This window comes from Juglans regia, chromosome 11 (genome assembly GCF_001411555.2).
Source record: "Juglans regia cultivar Chandler chromosome 11, Walnut 2.0, whole genome shotgun sequence".
Lineage (NCBI taxonomy): Eukaryota > Viridiplantae > Streptophyta > Magnoliopsida > Fagales > Juglandaceae > Juglans > Juglans regia.
Window position 1 is genome coordinate 28098503 of NC_049911.1, and position 26110 is coordinate 28124612.

General features: G+C 32.9%; 1 protein-coding gene across 1 annotated transcript; it reads right to left on the reverse strand.

The window, feature by feature from the left end:
• Window positions 1-3031: 3031 nt before the first annotated feature.
• LOC109018096 (serine/threonine-protein kinase STY46-like) lies at window positions 3032-13091 on the reverse strand. Its single transcript, XM_035682665.1, has 13 exons — window positions 12696-13091; window positions 12379-12493; window positions 11575-11672; window positions 8199-8253; window positions 6969-7079; window positions 6575-6625; window positions 6267-6493; window positions 5928-6042; window positions 5639-5736; window positions 5492-5554; window positions 4810-4864; window positions 3536-3646; window positions 3032-3432 (listed from the first exon to the last, which is right to left on the reverse strand). Exons 1-13 carry the CDS (start codon window positions 12887-12889, stop codon window positions 3325-3327), a joined length of 1401 nt encoding a protein of 466 aa, XP_035538558.1. The 5' UTR covers window positions 12890-13091; the 3' UTR covers window positions 3032-3324.
• Between the last annotated feature and the right edge of the window lie 13019 nt (window positions 13092-26110).

The following is a 26110-nucleotide window of genomic DNA, read 5'->3' on the forward strand; positions in this document are numbered from 1 at the left end:
ACGGCAGGATGTTTGAGCATGATACCAAGATTCATCACAAGCATGTAGCCATGAATCGGGGAACAAGTAGCTTGTGGCCAACCCGTGGCATCCAGCTAATCGGGTTTATATTTTGCAATTTACTGTTGAGTAATAATAAATACAGTTTTAACATGTACAAGTCATACAATCGCTTGGAAAAAAAACATAATCTATTCTTAAGAAATATATTTTATTATATGTTTTCTAAATTTAGGTTTGATTTGGAAAGAGAGATGCTTCTATCTTATCTCATTACAATTCATCTTATTAATATCTAAAATATCATAAACACAAAAAATTTTCAATTTCAAATTTTTAACTTTTTTATCTAATTATTACATAATTATCATAATTTTTTAAAATTTCCAAAAAAATAATCAACTTTTTCAAATTTCAAAATAAAAATAATATTTTTTTATAAGAAAAAAAAATTATATTTTAGCAATATTTTAATTTTATAATATTTTAATTGAATTTTTTTTATCATTTCCCAAAATCTTATAAAATATTTTAACTCAAATCATCTTTTCTCAACTCACTATCCAAATCAGGTCTCGTTTGTTTTTTGAGTTGAGATGAAAGTTGAATAAAATATTATTAGAATATATTTTTTTTAATATTATTTTTGTTTTAAGATTTGAAAAATTGAATTATTTATTATTATATTTTACGTAAAAATTTGAGAAAATTATAATGATTAAATGAGATGAGATTATATGAGTTGAGATGAACTATAAAAACAAACGAGACTTGTCTTTTTTTAAAAAAAAAAGAGAGTCAAGAAAAGTTGCATACTCTAAAATTATATAAATAATTTTTTTCTATGATATATATAAAGAGTTATTATATATATATATATATATATATTTTTTCATATATAAAACAAACTTTGCCAAGAGAATAGTAAAGGCGGTGATTTCTACAAACTCTAGTTTTTTTTTTTGATACATGGGGTGAGAGGATTCAATCAATCGTTCTCTTAGTGATAAATTAAGGTGTTGTCAATTGATCCAAACGATCTTTGACTCCAAAAACTCTTAACTGGTGTTTATATGTGGATTCTTAAGTTTAACTTTAGAAAGTTGGAAATTAATACGATGATATATGCTTCACTTGAATTCCCTTTCAACAAAATTTTGAAACTGAAAACAAGTACGTACGTACTCACAGACCGGGGATGAGACTACCAAAACGCGCGCATGCATGCATGATGATGATACCACCTAAAGTCCTTCCAAAAACGCTTTGAGGCTTCCCATTTTGGTCACAGTAATTGCATGCATGGACAATTTCATTTAAGAGTGGTGGACCATAATATATAATGGCCGAGGATTCAGATATATATATTCTTCTGGACTCCACCAGGCTGCAAAGGGAAGTTATTAGTAATTACTTCACGCCCACGTTATGGCGGTATTCTTCACAACCAAACTCCCGACCAAGAGACAAAGGTGCTTGAACTGAAGAAGAGTTGCAGCGTACCACGAGCAGAAGCATAGAAAATATACAGAATAATACGGCAACTATATATTTACGTCTTGGGCTCAAACTGGCCCTGAAAGTGAAATCATCTAGCTTAGCAAACTCAACCTCTCGAATCATTAATTTGCTTTACTTGAGCCTGAATTGGACCTTTTACTCAAATTGCAGCCCTTTTATTTTTGCTTGAGAACAAATTTGGAAGAAAATGTGGTCTTTTGATCTAATGTTTTGAATATCGTACTGGACATCGTACTGGTCAACGCATTAGAACGAAATATTTCGATATCGGTACTGTTTTAGGATAGCATTTCGGGATAACGTTTCGGGATAATCGATATATAAATAAATTATATATATAAATATATATAAAAATTATATTTCAAAATAATAGTCTATATATAAATACATATATATAAAAATTATAAATAGTCTAATTTGAATTAGGGGTTAAAAAATAAGTTTGTAGTTTGAAAAAACGAAAAAAAAAAAATACAAGCCAAAATATCGGCCGGTACCTGCCGAAATATAGGCCGGTACAGGCCGAAATTTAGTCCGATATGGCCGGTACCGGCCGGTATTTTAGCTGGTACGGGATATATATAATACCTGTACCGGCCGGACGGCCGAAACGAAAAATTTCGGCCGTACCGGCCGATACGGTACGAAATTTAAAACTTTGTTTTGAACCTTATAATAAAAAGCTTCAAATAAAAAGTTATGCTATGTATATTCATTTTTACATATTTTTTTTATGTATTCTATAGATTTGATTAGTTAAAATAGTTATTTTATATTAAAAAAAATAATACAACCATTTATATTAGTAGAGTGTACAAGAAATACACAAAAGTGACTATAAAATATCTAATAAATAGTCATTTTATATTTTGCACTTCAAATAATTAATATTGACCCTTAAACTATTAAAAATTTATAACGTGCACTATTTGTTAAGATCTAATGATAAACATTAAGTTACACGACTTTTTATTTTTATTTTTTAAATAATTGAAGGTGCAAGAGTCAAATATTGGACATTGGAGTACAAAAAATGTGAAATGCATATTAGCATATGTTTAGAAAGAAAGAGCTCGTCCCCCTCCGCGTTGACGGGGTTGTTGGGGTTTGGTATACCCTACCCTGCTTAGTCGGGGTATGGGACTTTGTAATCTTTGTCGTGGACAGAGGTTGTATTTTCTCTAAAAATTTAAGTCTTTAGAGATTTATTGTCTAGACTAGATCATGTCAGTCACGAAAGTGTACTGAAAAGATATTAACGATTGTAATTGATTTGTTTTTTAAATCAATTTTGTAAGTCCTATCTTAATAAAGGTTAACACCTGTTACTCAAAAAAAAAAAAAAAAAAAGCTCACCAAACGGTGACTAAACTAATTAGCAAGCATATATATGCTTTTCACGATTCTGAGAATGGGTAGGCAACTTGGGAAAGTCACACGTCTATATTTCTTTCAATGGGTAGACATTGATTGAAGATTTGAGAGTACACACAAGTGATCTAGATGGGAGGCTTCGCTAACATTCAATAATTAACACCGTTGTTTACATTACAGGAAAATGATCTCAACGGAAGGATAAAGAGGAACCAGAACTTCAACACGCTTCTACTCCGTCTAATGTATTGTTCAAAGCCACAAACGATATATTCGAAACAAAAACACATATTAGCCATTGACATCGAAACAGCTTGCTGCAATTTTAGAAGAGTATATTCGAGGCAGAGAAGAGTCCATGATGCAGCAATTGTGAAGACAGAAAATTATTTTATTTGCTATGAGAAATGCCATCCAAAGCAGCTTGGTTTAGCCCTGCTTGAACCTGAGAACAAGGCGCATCACAATGGTCGGAAGAGGTGATCCCTCAATTATTGGTATTTTCTTGACAAGTGTATTTCTAAGCTGCTCGGTCTCCTATAAATTATAGAATATGAAAATAAATACTCTACACAAGGACTTGTATCAATTGATAAATCATATACTATAATGAAAAAGCTGAGAAAAAATATATAGATACCTCGAGTGCCCAACCATGAACAAGGAAAAAGACCAAAGAGTATCCATCCACGGTGGAAAAAAGATGTGCTTCTTGAATGTTCAGCCCAATCTCAAACAGTAAAGAAGTCAACTGAATGCAGCATTAAAAGTTCAAATAGCAACTAAAATACACATTTGCTTGATACAAGATAATATAGTCACAGATAGAACATCTTACTAGCTAGTAAGTGAAATTTGGAAGTTCCATACATAGTATCAAATCAACTATTTTACCCACCATCACATCTTGAGCCTGATCTTTTGCAATCTATCTTTAGGCATGTGAATTACAAAGAACTTGCTTTGGTGGTGACAAAGATATGTACAAAACAAGGGTAAGGGAACAGAGAACTAGACATATCTGGTACTTATGGGTAACAGATTAAAGTGAGATCCCTATAGTATGTATAAGTTGACTTTAAAAGTTCAATTGTTGCGAATAAAATCAGGACTAATGCCACATACGAACATAAGTCCAACAATACTACGAGTGGCTAGTGGTAACTAATCAACAGGATTGTTGACGGAAGATTAAAGAGAAAATGAAGGATCATGAAACAAGAACATGATGGATGAAGCAGAGAGATGCCTCTATAGTGCTCTGAAATTTGATAGAGAGCCAGAACAAATAACTATGCAATGTCAATAAACCAATCAGGCCTTGTAAAGAGGGGGATGGTTGAGAGAACAGAGTAAGCACAAGATGAAACAAACGCAGAGAGTCAACTGCAGTGACATTGATGAAACCCATTGCTTCTCTTTCTTTTCAAGTAGAGACTAGCTCTTTTATTCCATGGTCATTAACCTTAATGTTGCCAGTGGCTCAGAGCACCCATGATGAATGGGCAAACAGGTGTCCTCTCATGGATGGGGAGATGAGGGCCAAGTTCCCTCACAGTTCTTGGAGTCACCGGCAAGTGATTCAGATCAGGTCCAACAAGGGATATGGATCTAATGTTTCATTATTATGAATGGTTGTACGGCTCGGGCCGTTAAAATAATGTTCATTAGCAGCATCAAATATAATTCTCTTTCCATATTTTTATCTCCTTGCTTGAGAATTTAAGTCTAGTCAGATGCCTTGCAAATGTCAAGAGTATTCATCCACCACATACTATCGGAACACATCTAAACAAAGGATGCAAAAAATAAAGAATTATAACAATCCTGGAGATGATTCCAAGAATGGTTAATTTGGGACATGTGAAATCCACATGCTCACCATGAGAGAGAGAGAGAGAGGGGATCAGCTACCTGACTCAAAAGTTTGGGCTTGTCGTTTGTTGAAATTGTAATTTCATGCATTGCCCTGCAACATATTGGAAAGCATTACAATATTTATTGACTAAGCACCTATAAAGCTTCCAGCAATCAAATATATTTTATTTCTCAAAAAATATTTGGAAACTCTCATAATCCACAAGAAAGCAACATGAAACTGAATATAGATTGGAGAAAAATTGTAGAATATATTTATATAAATATAATTAAAACGAAACATATGGTCCAAGGATATATCACTGTTCAAAGCAAAGTCACAAAACAGTATGAGATTATGCGTAATTTTCCCAGACCACGAGAGAAATAACTATTCTGATGAAGCCCCGGTTCAACTTCATTGTGACACTGACACGGATGGCATTAAGTTTGGTAGGATCTTTTTAGGTTTTATCATAGGGGACATTTCAAGAAACAAAATAATTTCTAATTTGATGCAATAGACTTGAAGTCTCTTCTGGAAAAAAGTAAATGAGAAGGAAGAGCTGGGAAAATTCCCAATCATACCATTGAAATTTACAGGATTTTGACGGTAACATACAAGGAGGAATAAAGTAAGCACGTCGATCGAATTTCAACAACTGGCCATCAAGTATCATGCTAAGGAAAAGTAGAGACTAATCTCACAATCAGGATTAAACCTATCGGAATTATTTACCGGCAACAAAGAGGATTATCATTCGTATCAGGTGACGACCCAAAAGCAGTAGGGGGATGAGCACTGAAAAAGTAAGAGAAAGAATACATTAGTTGTCAAGAGTTAATAATCCTACTTAAAAGAAATACAAGGACAATTTTACCACACCCGTTTTCCCTGCAATAATCAGAACGCTGAGGATCCACTTTTCTTTGAGAGTTTGAATAAAATGAATAACTGCAGTTTCCACTAGCAGGAAAATGAGCCTGCATGTTTTTTACAAGAATTTGGTCAATCAAAATGAGTTTAAGCTAGCATTTAAATTTCATTTTTGTGATAGATGGAAATGATGATATATGTAACAGGAAAAGGGAAATTCAAAGAAAAATGCATAAAGCCAGGAATCCTTACTCTTCAAATGATACAAGGATATAATACGGTCTCTCTTATAAGTTACCTGCACGACACGGACTTCAATTGCATGTCTGGTAGCAGGATCGCGTGCCATATGCAGTAATCTTTTGTGCATAAGAACATCTTGTGCTCTCTTGACATTCACATTCAAGGCATAACTGCAATTAGAAAATGGTTCCATAAACTTTAGCATTGATGATGATGAGCCCTCCACAAACTTCAGCATCGGCTCCATAAAGGGCCATTAAGCCAAAGTTGAAAGCCACTATTACGTCATATATACATTTGTGACAAACAAGTAAGATTATTAAACGCGAGCAAGTAACAAGAATAAATAAATAAATAAATAAAAATTAACGTAATGCTGGGATTTTGGGTGTACCTTTTGGGGAGCCGACGAAAATGCATCCAGAGCTCATCTTCAAAACCAGGAAGATTGGCCTCTGCCAAGTTCGAGTCCTTGAGTTGATGAAGAACTTGATCATATGCAATGACTTCCAGCCTCTTCTTCCGACTGTGACTCGGTGCAAAATCCACAGCTCTACCACTTGCATCCTCTGCCATGCCATCCATCGCAGCTTGGTTTAGCTCTGCTTGTCCTGCTTGAACCTGAGAACAAGGGTAGCGGTCCTTCCACGCATAAAACTCTTATATTTCCCAAGACCAAAAAGTGGTCGGAAGAGGCGATACCTGAATTCTTGGTATTTTCTTGACAAGCGTATTTCTAAGCAGCTCAGTCTCCTATAAATTATAGAATATGCACATCAGTTGATCCATTCACAAAAACTTACAGAAGAGACAAAGAAATACACAACGCAAATATAGTTTATTCTATGATTTAACAAATGACAACCCTTGAAATTTAGCTGTATAAAGCAATGAATATTAGGATTGATGCCATGATAATCACAATCCAACAAGACTGAAAAATGACAGTAAATGAAATATACATTTAATCAACTATATAAAGCAATGAATATTTATATTGATCGAATGATAAAATAAATATTCTTCCCAAGGACTGCTAATCAATTGATGAATCATATACTATAATGAAAAAATTGAGAAAAAAATATATAGATACCTCGAGTGCCCAACCATCAACAAGAAAATAGGCCAAAGAGTATCCATCCACAGTGGAAAAGACATGTGCTTCTTGAAGGTTCAGCCCAATCTCAGACAATAAAGAAGTCAACTGAATGCAGCATTAAAAGTTCAAATAACAACTAAAAACATGTTTGCTTAATACAGATAATATAGTCACAGATAGAATATCTTACTCGTAAGTAACTTTTGGAAGTTCCATACTTATATTTCAAATAAACTATTTTATCCACCGTCACATCTTGAGCCTAATCTAATGCAATCCATCTATAGGCATGTGAGTTACAAAGAACTTGCTTTGGTGGTGACAAAGATATGTATAAAACGAACAGAGAAGTAGACATATCTGTTACTTATGAATAACAGATTAAAGTGAGATCCCTATAATATGTATAAGTTGACTTTAAAAGTTCAATTGCTGCGAATAGAATCAGGACTGATGCCATATACAGACAGAAGTCCAACAATACTAGGAGTGGCTAGTGGTATCTAATCCCCAGGATTGTTGACTGGAGACTAAAGAGAAAATGAAGGATCATGAAACAAGAACACGATAGATGAAGCACAAAGATGACTCTATAGTGTTCTGAATTTTGATAGGGAGTTTTAAGGAACTAAGCAAATTCAATAAATCAAACAGAGCTTGGAAGATAGACGGGGATGGTTGAGAGAACAGAGTAATCACAAGATAAAAGAAACGCAGACAGTCAACTGCAGTGACATTGGTGAAACCCATTGCTTCTCTTTCTTTTCAAGTAGCGACTAGCTCTTTTATTCCTTGGTCATTAACCTTAATGTTGCCAGAGCACTCATGATGAATGGGCATACAGGTGTCCTCTCATGGATGGGGAGATGAGAGCCAAGTTCCTTCACAGTTCTAGGAGTCACCAGCAAAGTGATTCAGATCAGGTCCAGCAAGGGATATGGATCTAAATGTTTCATTATTATTAATGGTTGTAGGACTCGGGCCCTTAAAAAATAATGTTCATTAGCAGCATCAAATATAATTCTCTCTTGCCTGAAAATTTAAGTCGAGTCAGATGCCTTGTAAATGTCAAGAGTATTCATCCACCTCAAATTATGAAAACACATCTAACCAAAGGATGCAAGAAATAAAGAATTATAACAATCCTGGAGATGATTCCAAGAATGGTTTGGGCCATGTGAAATCAACATGCTACTATGAGAGCGGCAGAGAGAGAGCAGCTACCTGGCTGAAAAGTTTGGGCTTGTCGTTTGTTGAAATTGTAATTTCATGCCTTGCCCTACAACATATTGGACAGCATTGCAATATTTATTGACTGAGCACCTATAACGCTTCCAGAAATCAAATATATTTTTATTTCTTTCTCATAAAAATATTTGGAAACTCTCATAACCCACAAGAAAGCAACATGAAACTGAATACAGATTGGAGCAAAATTGTAGAATATATTTATATTAATATAATCAAAAGGAAACATATATATGGTCCAAGGATATATCACTGTTCAAAGCAAAGTCACAAATCGGTATGAGATTAAGCATAATTTTTACAGACTAGGAGAGAATAAGGCCTCGTTTAGTTATACAGATGAGATGAGATACGATGAGCTGAGAAATTCATGAATAGTAGTGAAATAATTTATGAATAGTAGTGAAATGATTTGAGTTAAGATTTTTATGAGATTTTGAAAAATAAGAGAAAAAGTTGAATAAAAAAATTATAAAAATTAAAAGATGGTTAGAATATAATTTTTTAATATAATTTTTATTTTGGGATTTAAAAAGTTGAATTGTCTTTTGTGTTTTGTTTGGTAGTTTGAAAAAGTTGTAATGACTAGGTAATTTATTAGATGAAAAAATTAAAAATTTGAAATGACAAAATATTTATGTTTGAATGGTGTTTGGATATTGAGATAAGATAAGATATTTTCAAAAGTTTGTGAAATCAAACTAGGCCTAAATATTCTGATGAAGTCGTGGCTCAACTTGATTGTGACACTGATACGGATGTATTACGTGCAAGGTGGCGCATCCCTAACACTGATCGGCTCAGAGTAGGGTTGTAAGGTGGTTGGTCTGGACCGAAAAAATTGACCGGACCGAAGCTGAGACCTGTTAGTCTCAGTCCATGGAATTACAAAATCTTGATTTTCAGTCCAGTCCCGGGGTGGGGAAACCGGACTGACCGAATAGGAAAATAAGTTAATAATTTATTTTAAAAATATTTTTAATAATTTAATATATTATTTTTATATAGTAATTATATAGGTTAATGATATAATTCTCAACTAATTTATTATCATTGACCATATAAAATATTTTTTAATGAGTTAGTTACATAATTCACATTAATAATTCAACTAATTTTAATTTAGTAATTTAAATATTTTGTTTATTAATTTATTGGAAAAAAAGAATAAAAAATAATTGGGCTGCACCGGACCGATAACTACCAGTCCCTATGGATGTTCGGTCCGGTCCAAGGGAAATGATGGACCATACCGATTTACACCCCTAGTTCAGAGCGAGAGAGTCTTGTAGGTAGAGAGAAATTAAGAATCCACAAAACATTTTAAGGAAATATAGCCTTTGTGGCTCAATGATGCTCCAACGTGCATGATAGGTATCTAATTGTTACCAAATATGGTGGAGGAGGCTGGAGGAGTGATGCAGTATTCCAGAAGGGTGCGAAGGTCTGGGTTGGGAGAAGTTTGTTGTCGAATTACGCAGAGCCACTGTGGTGAGATACAGGTCATGAGAACATCAACTTGGAGTTAAAACAAAAAGACCTAAGCACAACCACGGCGGCGAGTCGATCATATGCGGCAGCTCTAGATACAGGTCATGCTTTGGCGACTGAGTTTGATAGTAGGGGAAAGAGAGGGAATTATGAAAGTGGTCAGCAAATCATGCAAGCTCAGAACCAGCACAAGGAGTACGACTCCTCTGAAAGAAAGGAGTATGGTAGTATGGTTGAAAAAGAGATGCATAGTACATTAAAGAGATGAAAACCTAGCTTGTCAAGTTGAAGGTAACAATCGCTTTTTTGTCTAAGAAAATAGACTTGCTTTCAACTGAAGGCAACATGGCTTGTAAGAAACGAGCCCAAAATAGGCCCGAATCCTTTAAAATAAGATCAAGGAAAACGAAAAAATCAGTTTTGGCCTAATCCCTATAACTAGTTCTAGGAGAGTGTGGTGGGTCAAAAGGAAAATCGAGTCATTCGAAATGGGTTCAACATCAAGTCTTGGCATAGAGGCATCCGTAATGGAATGCCCTCTACCACAGATAACACAGGAAATGCCGATAGTCAGTATTACACCCTTGGTCAATGTTCTTCCCGAAGAAACTATGGCACCCATGCCGGAGTTGAAGGAAAATGGTGTAATGTTGTGGTCTGAGGGAAATGTAGGGTCCGTCGAAGTTGCACAGAAAGGGTTACCGGAGGTGAAGGAACTTTATGTACTGCTGAGACTTGCCACCAATCTAGAACCTCCAATGGTGACCATAATCTCACCACTCATGACGGAGAGCAAATGGAGCTGTTGAGGAGGTACATGATTTGAATACAAGAGATTGGGGGGGGGGGGATATGAGTTTGCCGTTGGTGCCTTGCGAGGATGAATGTTTAGGGCCTGGTGTATAGTTGGGAATTGTGTCGGGGGAAGATGTCCCCTTGTTATCTCTTCCTTCAATAAATAATATAGTTGGATCATCATCATATTGAGTTTTGCAAAAGGTTCATGAGATACAACAATGTGTTGGGATTATATGAGGAGGATTTGACAACCAATTCCAGCACTACTCACTACCATTAAGGCGGGTCACTCGCTTGAAACAAAATCAAGATTTAAAAAGAGCAGGTAGTACTAGGTTATGGCTATTGATATTAATACATTCTTACTTATAAAAAAAAAGTTTGATAGGATATTTTTAGGTTTTATCATAGGAGATATTTCAAGAAACTAAATAAGAGGATTCCAGTCTAGGGTTCAAATCTCTTTGGGTACTGCAAACAATCTCTAGAAGGCATCGGACTAGGGGATTTTTTTCTTGAATTACCTAAGGTGCACTTGTGGGAAAATCTTTGTCGAAGACTTGTGCACCCCTAGGATTAGTTGGAATGCTATTCCTAAACACCCGATGCCAATGAAAAAAAAGAAGAAGAAAGAAAGTAAATAAGAGGATTATATTCGCATGAAATGCTTTGGGTCCCAAATTCGGGACCCAAAAAGTGTCTCGAATGAATTTTTTTTTTTTTTTTTACTTAGTGATTAAGGAAGTATTTTTTAGTGATGTTGTAAATTTTTTTATTTTATTTTTTTTTAAATATTTATGATGATTAAAAAAATATATAAAAAAAAAATAAAATGTGCTTTTTGGGACAACCATTCAGGACATTTTTTCGAGAAGTGTAATGTTGCTCTATTCACATAGTTATGCCTATCTTAAACATGAAAGTAGTTGACTTTTAGAGTTAGCCGAACATCATGGGCGAGCCAAAAGCAGTTGAGGAATGAGCAATGAAAAAGAGAGAATACACGAGTTGTCAAGAATTAATACTCCTAATTCAAGAAATAGAAGGACATTTTTTGCCATACTCATTTTCCCTGCAAGAATCAGTATACTGAGGATCCACTTTTCTTTGAGAGTTTGAATAAAATGAATAACTGCAATTTCCACTAGTAGCAAAATGAGCCTGCATGTTTTCGATAAGAATTTGGTCAATCAAGATGAGTTTAAAAATCCCCCCGGGGGAAGCTCGAGTAGCCGGAATTGTGACAAAATCAGCTCCAGTATTTGAACAGTAAATACGTCAATTACCACTAGACACTACATCTATTGAAGATTTCTTCCGAATTGATGTCCCGAAATGTGCATTTTATATTTTTATTTTTTTCATATATTTTTTTTAATAATCATAAACATTTATAAAAAAAATAAAAAATTCACAACATCATTAAAAAATACTTTCTTAATCACTAAATAAAAAAAAAAGTTTCGGAATACATCTTCCGAACATATTTTCAGGACATTTAGCATTTCTAATTCCAGAAATATGCTTAGGCTATGTTTGGTTAGCGAAGTAGTTCACATCATACTCTTTTAGTATTATTTATTATCTTTTTATTACTTTTCACTAATATTCATAGTTCATTTCATATTATTTCACTATTATTCATTACTTTTTTATTATTATTCATTATCTTTTCATTACTTTTCACTACTATTCACAAATCATATCAAATCACGTTAATATCCAAATTAACCTAACCTTTTTGTAATAGATGGAAATGATGATACATGTTACAGGAAAAGGGAAATTCAAAGAAAAATGCATAAAGCCAGGAATCCTTACGCACGCTGCAAATGATACAAGGTATATGGTCTCTCTTACAAGTTACCTGCACGACACGGACATCGATTGCATGTCTGGTAGCAGGATCGCGTGCCATATTCAGTAATCTTTTGTGCATAAGAACATCTTGTGCTCTCTCGACATTCACATCCAAGGCATACCTGCAATTAGAAAATGGTTCCTTAAACTTTAGCATTGATGATGAGCCCTCCACAAACTTCAGCATCGGCTCCATAAAGGGCCATTAAGCCAAAGTTGAAAGCCACAATTACGTCGTATATACCTTTGTGACAAACAAGAATGATTATTAAACGCGAGCAAATAACAATAAAAATTAACGTAACGCCAGGATTTTGCGGGTACCTTGGGGGGAGCCGATGAAAATGCATCCAGAGCTCGTCTTCAAAACCAGGAAGATTGGCCTCTGCGAAGTTCGAGTCCTTGAGTAGATGAAGAACTTGATCGTACGCAATGGCTTTCAGGCGCCTCTGGTTCCGACTGTGAGTCGGCGAAAAATCCACGGCTCTACTACCACAGCTCTCCGTATCAATATCCATGATCACGCCGCCAAAACGAAAACACAAAATGAAAAAGTACTGATCAAGAACCACCGTTCAGAATCTTGAATCACGGTCGTCGAGGAATAAGCACAAGTCCACGTGAAGCCGAGACTATACCAAACGAGAACGAAAAAAATGGAGAAGATTTTCTAGCGATCAGAAGCTATAAACGGCTTTTGAAAGAGCGCCATGGCTTCTGCTCTACACCTCTATGTGCCTCTTCTCTACTTCTAAAAGGCGTGATTAATCTGGAAATTAAATAAAGAACGTTAACAAGAAGTGGCGGGCGCACTTCTCATTTCTAGCCTCCACAGACAAAAAAATGTCTTATCGTTGACGATTTATTATACGATCGGAGGTAACAATGAAGCCTAGTTTTAATTGACGGAAAACGACAAATAAAAAACTCGAGTATCGATCAATACATGATATAGGACGCTTGCTCCTGTGTTTTCTATGCATGCAGAGAGATACAAGAAATGATTCCTTATATATATTGAGACAAAATCTAACTTGTGTAGATTACAAGAAAGAGCCTTGTTAGGGCTATCGAAAGTGATCTCGATTATTTTTATCGAGAACTATATATAAAATGTATTTTTTTATTTTGTATTTTTTTAAATTTCTTAAATAGTTAAAAAAAGTTCATAAATTTATTTAAAAATACTTTCTTAACAATTAAATTAAAAATAAATGAGAATCGGTAATTTTTGTTGTATGCCAGCGATCATGTATAACTATTTGAGATTCCATGGATGTTGAAGAACAGAAAAGACAGTACTGAGACTGTAAGGGGATGTTAATTTGGAAATTGTTTATCTCATATTATCTTATCATATTTCATCACATTTTTTTCTTAGATATTATTTAAATATAAATATTTTTAAATTAATCATTACGAATTTTTCAAACATCTAATTATTACAATTTTTCTAAATTTTTATATAAAAAATAATTAATTATTTTCAAAATTTAAAACAAAAATAATATTACAATAATATTTTAACTTTATAGTATTTTTTATTCAATTTTTTCTCTAATTTCTCAAAATCGAATAAATATTTAACTCAAACTATTTCACTATTATTCATAAATTATCTTACTACTAATTATAAAATTTTCATCTCATCTCATCTCGTTATTCAATCATCCCTAAGTTAGACAACAAAGAAATACCAACCGATAACTGTTCACGATGAGTCACACACATATATAATATAATACATGCATTGTCCAACTAAAAAAGAACAATCTCTTTGGTCGGGCAGACCAGACGGCAAGATGTTTGAGCATGCTGCCAAGATTCCTGACAAGCATGCATAGCCATGAATCGGGGAACAAGTAGCTCGTGGCTAGCTCGTGGCGAATAGGGTTTACATTTTACAATTTACTTTGAGTAATAATAAATACACTTCTGTATAAATTCTATATTCATTTTTTAAAAAAGTAGAATCAACATTATTAAAAAATAATTTTTTTTTTATAATTATTCTAGATTTTGTCTCTCTTTTTTTTTTTAAAGAATACAGAAGACTTGCATAATTTAAACACTGTACAAATAATTTACTTTCTACTGTACATATAAAACAAACTTTACCGAGTACAGTAATGGCGGTGATTTTTGAAGAAAAATATTATTTTATCCACTCCATTTATCCCTTCATTTTGACACTTGATGTATTTTAATTTATTTTTTACTTAATAGTTAAAGAAGTGACTATTAATGTATTAATAATTTTTTTAAAAAAAATGTTTTAAAATAATAAAAATAAATTTTTTTTATAAACTAAAGGTAAGATGAAACATCGCACTCTGAGCTACAGAGTAGCACCGCTCTTTCATGAAATTGTAGGCGCTGGTGTTTATATCTAGATTCTTAAGTTTGAGTTTTGAAAGTTGGAAATTAATACGATTATAGATGTTTCATTTATATTCCATTCCGTTTTAACAAAAATGTTGAAATTGAAAACAAGTAGGTAGTACGTACTCACAGATGAGGGATGGGACTACCAAACCGCATGCATGCATGAATCATGAAACCACCTAAGTCCTTCCAAAAACGCTGTGAGGCTTCCCATTTTGGTCACAACAATTGCGTCGACAATTTCATTTAAGAGTGGTGGACCATATTGTATACTGGATGATAATTCAGATATTCTTCATGACTTCAGAATTAAGGCATGAGATTCACTTGGGCCTTGTACATTTTGCCACTTAATTAATGAAGGATATGTGAAGTCTCATCTACAAAGGGAAGTTATTACTTCATGTTGTGGCAGTTGTTTTCACAACCAAACTGTTATTTTAAGAGGTGTGATCACCAAACGGTGTACCATTTGAAATGACATCCTCTAATATGGTGATGGTTTTCATGAGGAGTGATGTTTAAGGAAGTGTTAATAGACACAATCTTTTGATTTAGTCAAAATGTTGTGTATGACTAGTGAAGTGTCAAGAGACACAACCTTTTGATCTAGTCAAAAGGTTGTGTCACTTCTTAAAATTGTGACATTTGGGTTACCATTAGTTTACCCATAGTTGTGCCATTTGCCAATCGGTGCATGATGGCCTATAAATAAGAGTCATTGATGCACAAATAAATGCACTAAATTCTCTTTGCTCATCATCAATTTGTGGGACAAATACATTTACGAAAATATCACTATATTGCCAAATTCTGCTTCTTTTTGTTCTTAATTATTCTACACAAACTCCTGACCAAGAGACAAAGGTGCTTGATCTGAAGAAGAGTTACAGGCTTGCAACGTACCACAAGCAGAAGCATAGAATATTTGATTAGGAGACGTTTGCATTCAAAACCTACCTCAACTCATCATTATAACTTTCTCAAATTCTCACACAAAATATAATAAACAATTCAATTTTTTCAAATCTCAAAACAACTTTCCCAAATTCCCACACAAAATATAATAAATAATTCAACTTTTATTTCATTATTCACAACCATCTCAACTCATCTCAACTCATCCCTGAATCCAAACCACTCAATTGGGCTATAGCAAGGAGAAAAATATACAAAAGAATGTGATTGGACCCAAAACCACGCAACTATATATATTTACGTCTTGGGCTCAAACTAGGCCTAAAAGTGAAATCGTCTAGCTTGGCCAACTCAACCTGTCGGACCATTAATTTGCTTTACTTGAGTTGGGCCTGACTTGGACCTTTTACTCAAATGGTGGCCCTAGCTTTTGCTTTTGCTTTTGCTTGAGAACAAATTTTGTAGAAAATGTGTATTTTGATCCCTCTAATTAATAGTCGTTTTATATTTTGAACTTCAAACAATTAATATTGACCCATGAAGCCCTTAAATAATTCAAAACAAACCTATAACCCGCACAATGCACATACAGTTATTTATGCTGAATTTTATAACTCTAAATAGTTCAATAATATACATAATCACTACCACAACTATTAATAAAATGTATATCAAATATATATATAAAATGGAACATGCATATATAAAAGAGTTCACTTTACTAATAAATATTTCTTGGTCAATTTACAATATTAAAAATGTAATATATATATATATATATATATATGTTTGTTCAATTTAAAACAAGAGTAATGCTACTCATCATATCAATTCGCATCATCATATGATGTGGCATAGATGATTGAAAACTATTTATTATATTTTATTTGTAAACTTATCATTTAATGTCACATAATCAGAGGATGATGGAAATTGAGATGATAAATATATTTTTTCTTAAAACAACGTAAAATAGATAGAATTAATATAAGACACGATTGTTCAATTAATATTTTTTTCTAGATTTTTCTCCTCTTGGATGATGAAACCTAAGATTTATGATCATCATCCTTTTTATTTGAGTTGATGTCAAGATCTATGTCTACAGTAGTTTCTTGAAATAAGATTAATATCGTTAAAAAATGTTTATGTTTAAAACATTTTAATCATTATATTACTTGTAAAGTATAATATAGCAGTGTACTGATCAACACCTCCAACGAATTGATTGAACAATGAGAACTAAAACCATTATAAATATAAAATCTGATAGAAAATATAATTAAATACCAAATCATGTAATTTATTATTACCTTTTTAATTGAATTTGATTCTACAAATTTGAGATCAAATATTCGCTGAGTTGTTTAGTATTCTCATCCATAATTTAAGTTGTACTCATCAAGTCATAGTAGAAAAATGTATTCTTTGCCAAAAATTTGCTATAAATCATTTGGGAAACCATCATCATTCTGGTCCTACACAGATACAAATATATGTTATAATAATGGTATATCTAATATTTAATGTACTTATTATACTTTATATACCAATATTCAGTTTAAAAATATATACTATTTTGTTACCTGGTCTTGTTTTTCTTTAAGTTCTTTTGTAGTTTTATGTAAGATTTTCTTAGCCTTTTTGTCAAATAGCATCAATGACGCTGATCCTGAATCATCAATCACCTCTATATTTATCCAATACCTAAATACCAAAACACTTATTAAATAAACTACACATTTAATTAAAATATAGATGTTCACGTGTGTCTATGCAAATGAAAATATACATGGAATTTGTTTTGTAAAATTACCTTAGTACAATAAGTTTTGGTTCTGCCTTACATCGTTCACACCAACAAGTTCCTTCAATGAATTTAACTTTTGTTTTGCATATAAGGCATGAACTGTAATATTATCCAAATTTATTGTCTATCTTTACAATTTTGCATAAACACGTCACTAATAATTCCTACAATATTAAATTGTCATTAGTTATTATAGAAAGTGTATAATCTTAAAGAATGTTATATTATATTAAATTCAAAACACAAAATCAATACCTTTGTTTCTGTAGTCCATTCGAGTTCTTTAATTTCAGCAATTGTTTTCCTATTGTAGAATTGAAGTTTTGTATTAGATATTACCGCTTGCTCTGGTTTCATGGTTCTGACTTCCCTTTGGAAGACATCCTGCAACCTAATTCAATAAAAATAAGTTAATAGATATATATAATATGATGTTTAAATATTTAGAGAATAAAAAATAATAAATATTATTACCTTTTCTGAATTATTGATACATCAGGAATCTTAAGGTTTTTGTACAACTTTGTTGATAGATTAAACTTGCCTGAGGAAGAAAACATTATTTCAAGTACAAATGCAACATTAATATTAATTTTTTATGAAGATTTTCCATATTAATAACGTAAATGTTACTTCTAAATGCCTTGACTATTGTCGAGGTAATTGCCACCACAAATGGTCCTAGATTATCCTTATCATCATTAATTTGCATTGCGACAGACTCCCATAAAGTTGCCTATATATATTATTGCTAAAATTTAACATGCGTGAATTAGTCATTTTTATAAGTAATACTATTAAACAATAAATTAATTTATCTATAATTTAACATTAAATATATTGTACTTACTCTTCTAATAGTAATTGAATTGTCCATAGCATGACAGGATGGCTCTTTGCATTTCTCTACTCTATGGCTCCAATATATTCTAATATTCCAATTACATTTGGTAATGAGATGATAATATTTCGTTATGTCAAAAATAATATTTAAACTTAAATTTAATATATGAGATGATAAGAATTTATTACGTAGAAAATAGAATACTTACCAGTCAAGTATGTTGGGTCATAACAACGTTTCACTATAATTTCATAATTTGTAAAATCAAACTAGAACTTAGGTACTGATTGACTTATCTCATTAAATTTAGTGACCAAAGTTGTCGATGTGAAGAGAATCTTATAGTTTGTAGCCACCGGACGATACGTCCCTTTACATTCTTCAACAACAAAATTATTTATTGTATATGTAAACCCTTCATTCAAGAATGGTCAAAATCATTGAACCAAATTTTTCTTTGTACTTGTATGAATTAGAGTCCCCTTTAAAACAAAAATGAAGAGATATATCCGGACAACTTACATTGATATCTGTTACTATCATGTTAAGGCTAAAAAGCTCATGTTGATTTGCTATATTTGTTGCATCCCACATACGTAATCTTTTAACTTCAATATTCCATTATTCCTTTTCGGTTGATAATTTATTCAAAGGCATGCAATCCATATTCATCTCAGTCATTCGTACTTATAGAATTTATAAATTAAAACATGCTAGAAGAATGCAAATTATTATATATTGCAAGTATAAAATGTATAGAGGTAACATAAGAAATAAATAGAATTGAAAAATAGATGAGAATTAAATACCTTTCGACAGATTGCTGAAGATTTCATTATATACAATATTTTTTATACAGAAGCGACCATTGTAGGCTTTTTTTGTGATAATAAATTTTGATCATTATCTTCTCTTTACTCTAGACTAGTTGATCATGACCAAACCATTGTAGACTTCAGAATTTGGATAACTGAGTAACTATAAGTCGAGTGTCATTGCAAAGACCATCACTCTAATTTAAATTTCGAAGTAGCATTATTGTTACTTCTACTTCAATCTCAATTTATGATTTGGAATACTAAAAAATTTCAAAGAATTTAAGAATTCTACTGGAAACATCGTTTGTTGTTCTGTAATATGGTCCCCGACTTTACATATCGAATCGGCACTGGAAAATATTTTTTTCATCCAAATCAATGAGCTAATCTATCATGTAGTCCTTGATATTCTGCACAACATCATTTGTAGGTGCTAGAATTGTTATTTCTCTTAAGTATCTTGAATTATTACATTTATCTCTCAAATCTGGATAGATAGCATTTACGATATCGACAATAAGATGATTATTTGACGGAACAATTAAATCAGGTGGTATCTCAATCATTCTTTAACTTTCAACACAATTTAAGTCACCGTCACCCATTCTTAAGATCCAATTTATAAAATCTCTCGTAGTAATATCCTTCATATTTTGGTCGAGTCTCATATTTTTTGTCATTGTAAAAACTACACAATTCCTCCACAATGAAAATTTATTAATAGTTGCCTCAAATATTTACTCTCTTTGACCTTTGGATACAACTAGTAATATTTGTCGGAAATCACCGCCGAGAACAACTGTCTTCCCCCTAAATGGTTTTTCTACACTATTTACATCAGTAAATCGTAAAATATCTCTCAACGAACGATCCACAGTTTCAAAACAATTCTGGTGAGCCATAAGAGCCTCATCCCAAATTATGAAAATGGTTCTTACCATTAATTCTCCAAGCTGAGAGTCCTAATTAAATGAGCAAGTTGAGTTATTTGACACATTAATTGATATTTGAAATCTTAAATGAGCAATTCAACCACCAGGCAATAATAGAGTCGCAATTCCGGATGAAGCAATTGCAAGTACTATTTTCTCTTTTGAATGTAATCAAAATATCAATGTTTTCCAAAGATAAGTTTTTCCTATACTACCATGTCCATATACAAAAAAGAAACCACCATTTCCACCATTTACAGATTCAATGACAGAGTCATATATTCTCTTATGTTCAACATTAAGATTAACAAATAAATTGTTACGTTCCTCCTTTAACCCAACCCTATTATAGTCCAACTCTTTTTGTAGCAATCTGTTATTACTTTTCCCAAGTAGTAATACATCTGGATACGACATATTTTCAAACTCTCTTAATGATCTTCCACTTCTTACTAACAATTACTCAATTTCACAAAGTTCATAAATTTTTATCTGATCTCGGTAAAATGTAAGCTTTTACAATTAAAAAATCATCTTTGGTGGTGAAGAATGTCTTCAGATAACAACTCCTAATTAGCAATCCATAATTTATAAGGATCTGTAACCTTACAAAAAATTAATACTATGACAAACAATTCACGTAGTTGCTTCCCATATGCCTATTGCAAAGCATGATTTAGAGTTTCATGCCACTCCTTATCATTACCAAGTAAACCAAAGGCATAACATGCCGATTTGTAATATGGGTACAGTATGATTTAATGTGCTTGATATTTCACCAACAAGTCCACGTTGTAAGGATCAATAAATTTATTGTTCAACATAAGACCATTCTTTTTAATATACATATCAGGATCATCTCTTCTCCTATATACTACAAATCCATCTTTACCAATTGACGTCTCCCTGCAAAATTTCTTCGAAAAACTTTTACTGCACTTGTTATTAATTATAGAACTTGCTTTTGGATTTATAAATCCACATAGACCATGAACCATAGACTGCTTTACCGCATCATAAGCTATTTTATCTCTGTTAACATCTGGGATCTCTGTAAATATTATTCTATATATTTCTGTCGAAGTTGGATGCTTGTCATTATAATGTAAAAAAAAATGTAGATGTGCATGAGGTATTCATCTTTTTCGGTACTTAATAGTGTAGATAACTGAAAAAATACAATATAAATTTAATTAGATCTACATATATTTGTCTAGTTTAGGATATTAATGAATATAACATATGACTAAAGGAAGTATTACAACAAGCACCCTCCCAAAGTGTTGGCCATGTTTTACGTCATATAGAAGTTGATCGAGTTTAATTTTAAAAACCATTATGACTATATCTGGTTGATCCTTTGTTTTTTGTCCCGAGTTCTTAGATATAAAACTTTCTATTTCTATCCATTTTGCATTGCATGTGAATGTTATAAATAAATTGAGATAACCTGCACACCTACAAATGGTCATTGCATCTTGATAATTTTCAACCATATATCTTGAGCTTCCTGTGAAACTTGAAAGTAATACAATTCTCTTTCCAGTAGATGCAGGGGTTGTATCTCCTCTCAAAACTGCATCTCTCAATCCACTATATAACTCAACCCTTAATTTACGTAGGTTTTTTCTCACTCACATTAGTCGGGTCTCTTCAATACATGTGTAAGCGTCAATAATAAATTGTTGGAACAAACGATTGCCATATATTAATGTGTGTCATCCTCGTTCATATTCTTGCAATATGTATGCATAATATTCCCTCATAGTAATGAATTCTTTCTTTCTTGATATACTTCTATGATCAGTTCTACGTAAAATACCAAGCCTAAATCCATCTCTCCCGTATGGAAAAAGAAGAGGATATTGTAGTGCCATATATAATGGATGCAGCTCATTAATCATTTTCAATCCACATTCTTTATATTCGAACAAAATATCTCTATGAGCATCCTCAATACCAATATCACCAATAATTGTTGCAGCAATCTCATAACAATTAGGCAAATTATGTTCTCTTCCATCTGTTTTTCTTGAACTGATAAGACATTGTCTCATTTAATGAATATCATCCTTTGAGAAGCGGTCTCTTACCATACGAAAAACTTTTACCAATTTATTTATTTCATTAAGCATTTGGACCAATGCAGTAAAAATTGATGACTTAATATTTTTATTGAAGTTGTTGTGATTCAGTACACTCATTCGATTTTGTACCTCATTCTCAGTGTCATAGAAGTATAACTGTATAACTGTGCAAATTGAGAATTACAACCATCTATTGGATGTAGGGTTCCAATTTTATGATGATTCTGATGAAATTCATGGGTCTAACTCATCTCATAAAACCGATTGTATAAGAGAGGATTGCTCATTGCTTATAAACATGCCCAAGACCTTGTCCACAGTCAATGTGGGATTATTCCTCAACACCCTCCCTCACGTGCAGGCCAGTATTTTTTCTGGTCCTTGTCACGGGGTAAGTAGTGTAGGCCCACATTCGTCCTGTGGCAGGCTCTGATACCATGATGAAATTCATGGGCCTAACTCATCTCATAAAACCGGTTGTATAAGAGAGGATTGCTCATTGCTTATAAACATACACAAGACCTTGTCCACAGTCAATGTGAGATTATTCCTCAACAGATTCTAATCATTAATTCGAAAGATGTATGGACCGCCTCCATCATTGATATTCTTGTCTACATTTCCACCCATTGAAATCATAGCAAGAACAACATTATAACTTCGTATTTGTATCTTAAATCTTTTACAATGCTGCCCACCCGTATGACTTAACAATTCTTCTAAGAGAGAATGTGACTTCTGAAGTAAAGGTAGCACAACCTGATCCTCCATACAACAAAGCGAAAATCTCGGTTGAGTAGGCATCCTTGATTTTTGAGTTCTCTCTTCATACCATAATATTGCACCACAATAATCACATTCATAAGATTGAGGACCAAAATTCCAAGGCTTTGTATATTTTCGTAGAACGTAAAAAAGAAAACCAAAAAGCATCATTGCTATTAATCCTATCATAAAAAAATGTGTTATTACACATCAAGTATGTAATTGAGTCATTTACTTGGTGGTTCGGCAATTGTATTATCTTTGCTTCGTTCACCATCAACACACATAATTGCTCCATTTCTTATATCATCGATTATCATTCGTTTTCTACGTCGCACAATTATGCCATCATTTATACTATCACTACTTTATTTATCATCACGATGCATTCTTGCTCTACTCATTTTATCATTAATAATCGTTCGTCTTCTACTACATGCTAGTTTAGCATTTTCCATTTTTAATTTTTCTGAAGAATGGAAATGGTCACAAAGTAAAAAATGAATATAAATGCATCAAATAAAGATCAATAGTTTAACTTAACATAAACAAATTAATTATATCAAGAATAAATGCATGAGAATGGTTACCATGAAACAAATGATCTGAGATAAACAACAAAGTAACTAAAGATCATAACTGAACATAAATGCATCAGATAAAGATCAATCGTTTAACTTCATATAAGCAAATTAATTAAATCACGAATAAATGCATCAGAACAATCACCATAAAACAAATGATCTGAGATAAAGAACAAATTAATTAAAGATTAGAAGTGAACATAAATACATCAGATAAAGATCATTAGCCATTATTATTAATTACATTTTAACATATACAGTAATTAAGAAAATTGCCTATTACGTATAATAACTTCATTATCATTTAATATATTACTTCATTAGCCATGTCTCTTCCACTTGCAACAATCCACTTCTTCTTTATTCCCTTCCGGACAACTTAAGCCCATACCTTTATTGCCTAAGGTTCTCTTCGATCCCCAACTTCTCCAAATCACTTCATCAACTTCCCCCCCTCTCTCTCTCTCTCTCTCTCTCTCTCTCTCTCTCTCTCTCTCACCGCACACTTCAGACTCCTTCTCTCTTTTCTTCATTCCCTTCTCTCCCTCATGCCCCTTCCTTCTCTTCCTCGCGCCAACACCACCTTACAACCCCTCTCCCTCTTCTCACCCTTCCCCTCGCTGCCTCGCATAACAGAAAACCTCACAGCCACCATAGATCGACAGAAGACAGTGCCTACAGAAACACTCCCTCTTCCGAAGCTTAAGGTGGGAAAACTATAGATCCTGCGATCAAGCTCCTTGGGAAGACGATACTGATGGCTAGGACTCTGACCAAAGGCTTCATAAACTATTCCAAAGCTTAAGGTGAAAAAAATTAGTGGGTTGGTCTTAGCTGAGGCTTGGTTCGGAGAATTTGTTGACTTCGAATGCTAGGGTAATTTTGTTTGTAGATGATGGTTAGGGGTTTTTCTTTGGATCTGCGTTGGTTTCATGCATATGCATACTGAAACACTTCATCTTCTCTTTTATGTGTTTGTGGGTTTGTGGATTTTTTTGGGTTTTCTTGGCTCTGGTGGTTCGTGACTTTGTTTATTTCTGGTTTGGTTTCTAATAGGCTTCAAGTATTTAGATCATCAAAACGTTTTCTACCAAAAGATCTGGGTTTCTCAGTGACCACTTTTGGTTTTGCTTTTGCATCAACTATCGTTCTTAAAATATAATATTCAGCAGCCTTCGTTTTTTTGCTTTTATTTTTCTCTCTTATCACTTTGGTGTGGTTTTGCTTCGAATATTTCAATGTTTCTTTTTGCCCTTCAAATTGTAATTTTGGTTATTATCGTATTTTTGAGTTTTCCGAATGTTTAGGTAACTGGGTTTGGTAACGGCTACTTGACTCTATTTCAAACAACGAAAACATCATCTATACTTGTTTCCCAGATACTCTTAATAGCCACACATCATCTATATTTTAGTTTCCCATAAGCTTGCATGGTCATTTTATATTTTAGATTCTTACTGGCTTGTTATATGTTCTGTTGATTATGAGGCATGTCATGCATTTGAGACTTTTTTTCAAACAACGAAAATATCATCTATACTTGTTTATCAGATACTCTTAATAGCCACACATCATCTATATTTTAGTTTCCCAGAAGCTTGCATGGTTATTTTATATTCTAGTAATTTCTTACTTGGCATGTTATATATTCTGTTGATTATGAGGCATGTCATGCATTTGAGACTTTTTTTCAAACGACCAAAACATCATCTATTCTTGTAGATACTCTACTGATATATTTTGTGTGGGACCTGTGAATGTGTGGAAAGCAATCTAAAGAAAGAACAAATGAACCTAAAATAGAAAAATTTATTCGAGTCTACACATCATATATCTGCAATAATTTATGAATCTTTAAGTTTTATGATTCATTTATGGTATCAATTACTTCATTTCTTAGGACTATAAACAAACATGTGTAATGCATAGATAGACTATATATATCATAAACACACAAAAGACAGTTAGATTCACCTGTTTAATTTATTTTCCTTTGAACTTCAGCACCTCCAAACCCGGAAAACAGTTGAATGCAGAAAGTACAGTGGCCTGGCCTCACTTTATTTGAGAGATAGAGAGAGCGAAGAAGAAAGTGAAAGAAAGAAAACTGCATACGCGTCTTCAGTTTCTTTTTTAATGCAGAAAACTGCTTGCCGGTTTATTCAGTTGCCTCTTCGCGTTTTAAGTTAACTATTGCACCGCTTGCCATTCGATTGTCATTCGGTTAACTATTATTAGGTTGCCATTCGAGAATTGCATGCACCGCTTGACACTTTGTAAAGAAAGTGTGTCCAAATGAGATAATAGGATTAAAATATGAATAATTAGTGTATCTATTGAAGAGAATGCAAGTGTAAAATTAAGATAGAAATAATCTGTAAAATAATATTGGCATTTTTAATATTGTCAACACCATTACATGTATGAGAATTTAAGTGATTTTTCGTGGCACCGCTTGACGTTTGGTTCTTCAATTCCTTTTGCACCGCTTGACATTTTTAACTTTTATTCGGTTGCCATTCGAGATTTGCATGCAGCGCTTAACACTTTGAAAAGAAAGTGTGTCCAAATGAGATAATAGGATTAATTAGCGGTC

What these genes read in the sequence shown, in the direction of transcription:
- LOC109018096 (XM_035682665.1), bottom strand. Translation starts at nt 12,889, where the DNA reads ATGGATATTGATACGGAGAGCTGTGGTAGTAGAGCCGTGGATTTTTCG. An exon ending in TTTCGTCGGCTCCCCAAAAG is followed by an intron (nt 6,043 to 6,266) that starts GTACACCCAAAA and finishes TTCTAATTGCAG; the next exon opens with TTATGCCTTGAATGTGAATG. An exon ending in AGCCCAAACTTTTGAGTCAG is followed by an intron (nt 3,647 to 4,809) that starts GTAGCTGATCCC and finishes TGCTGCATTCAG; the next exon opens with TTGACTTCTTTACTGTTTGA.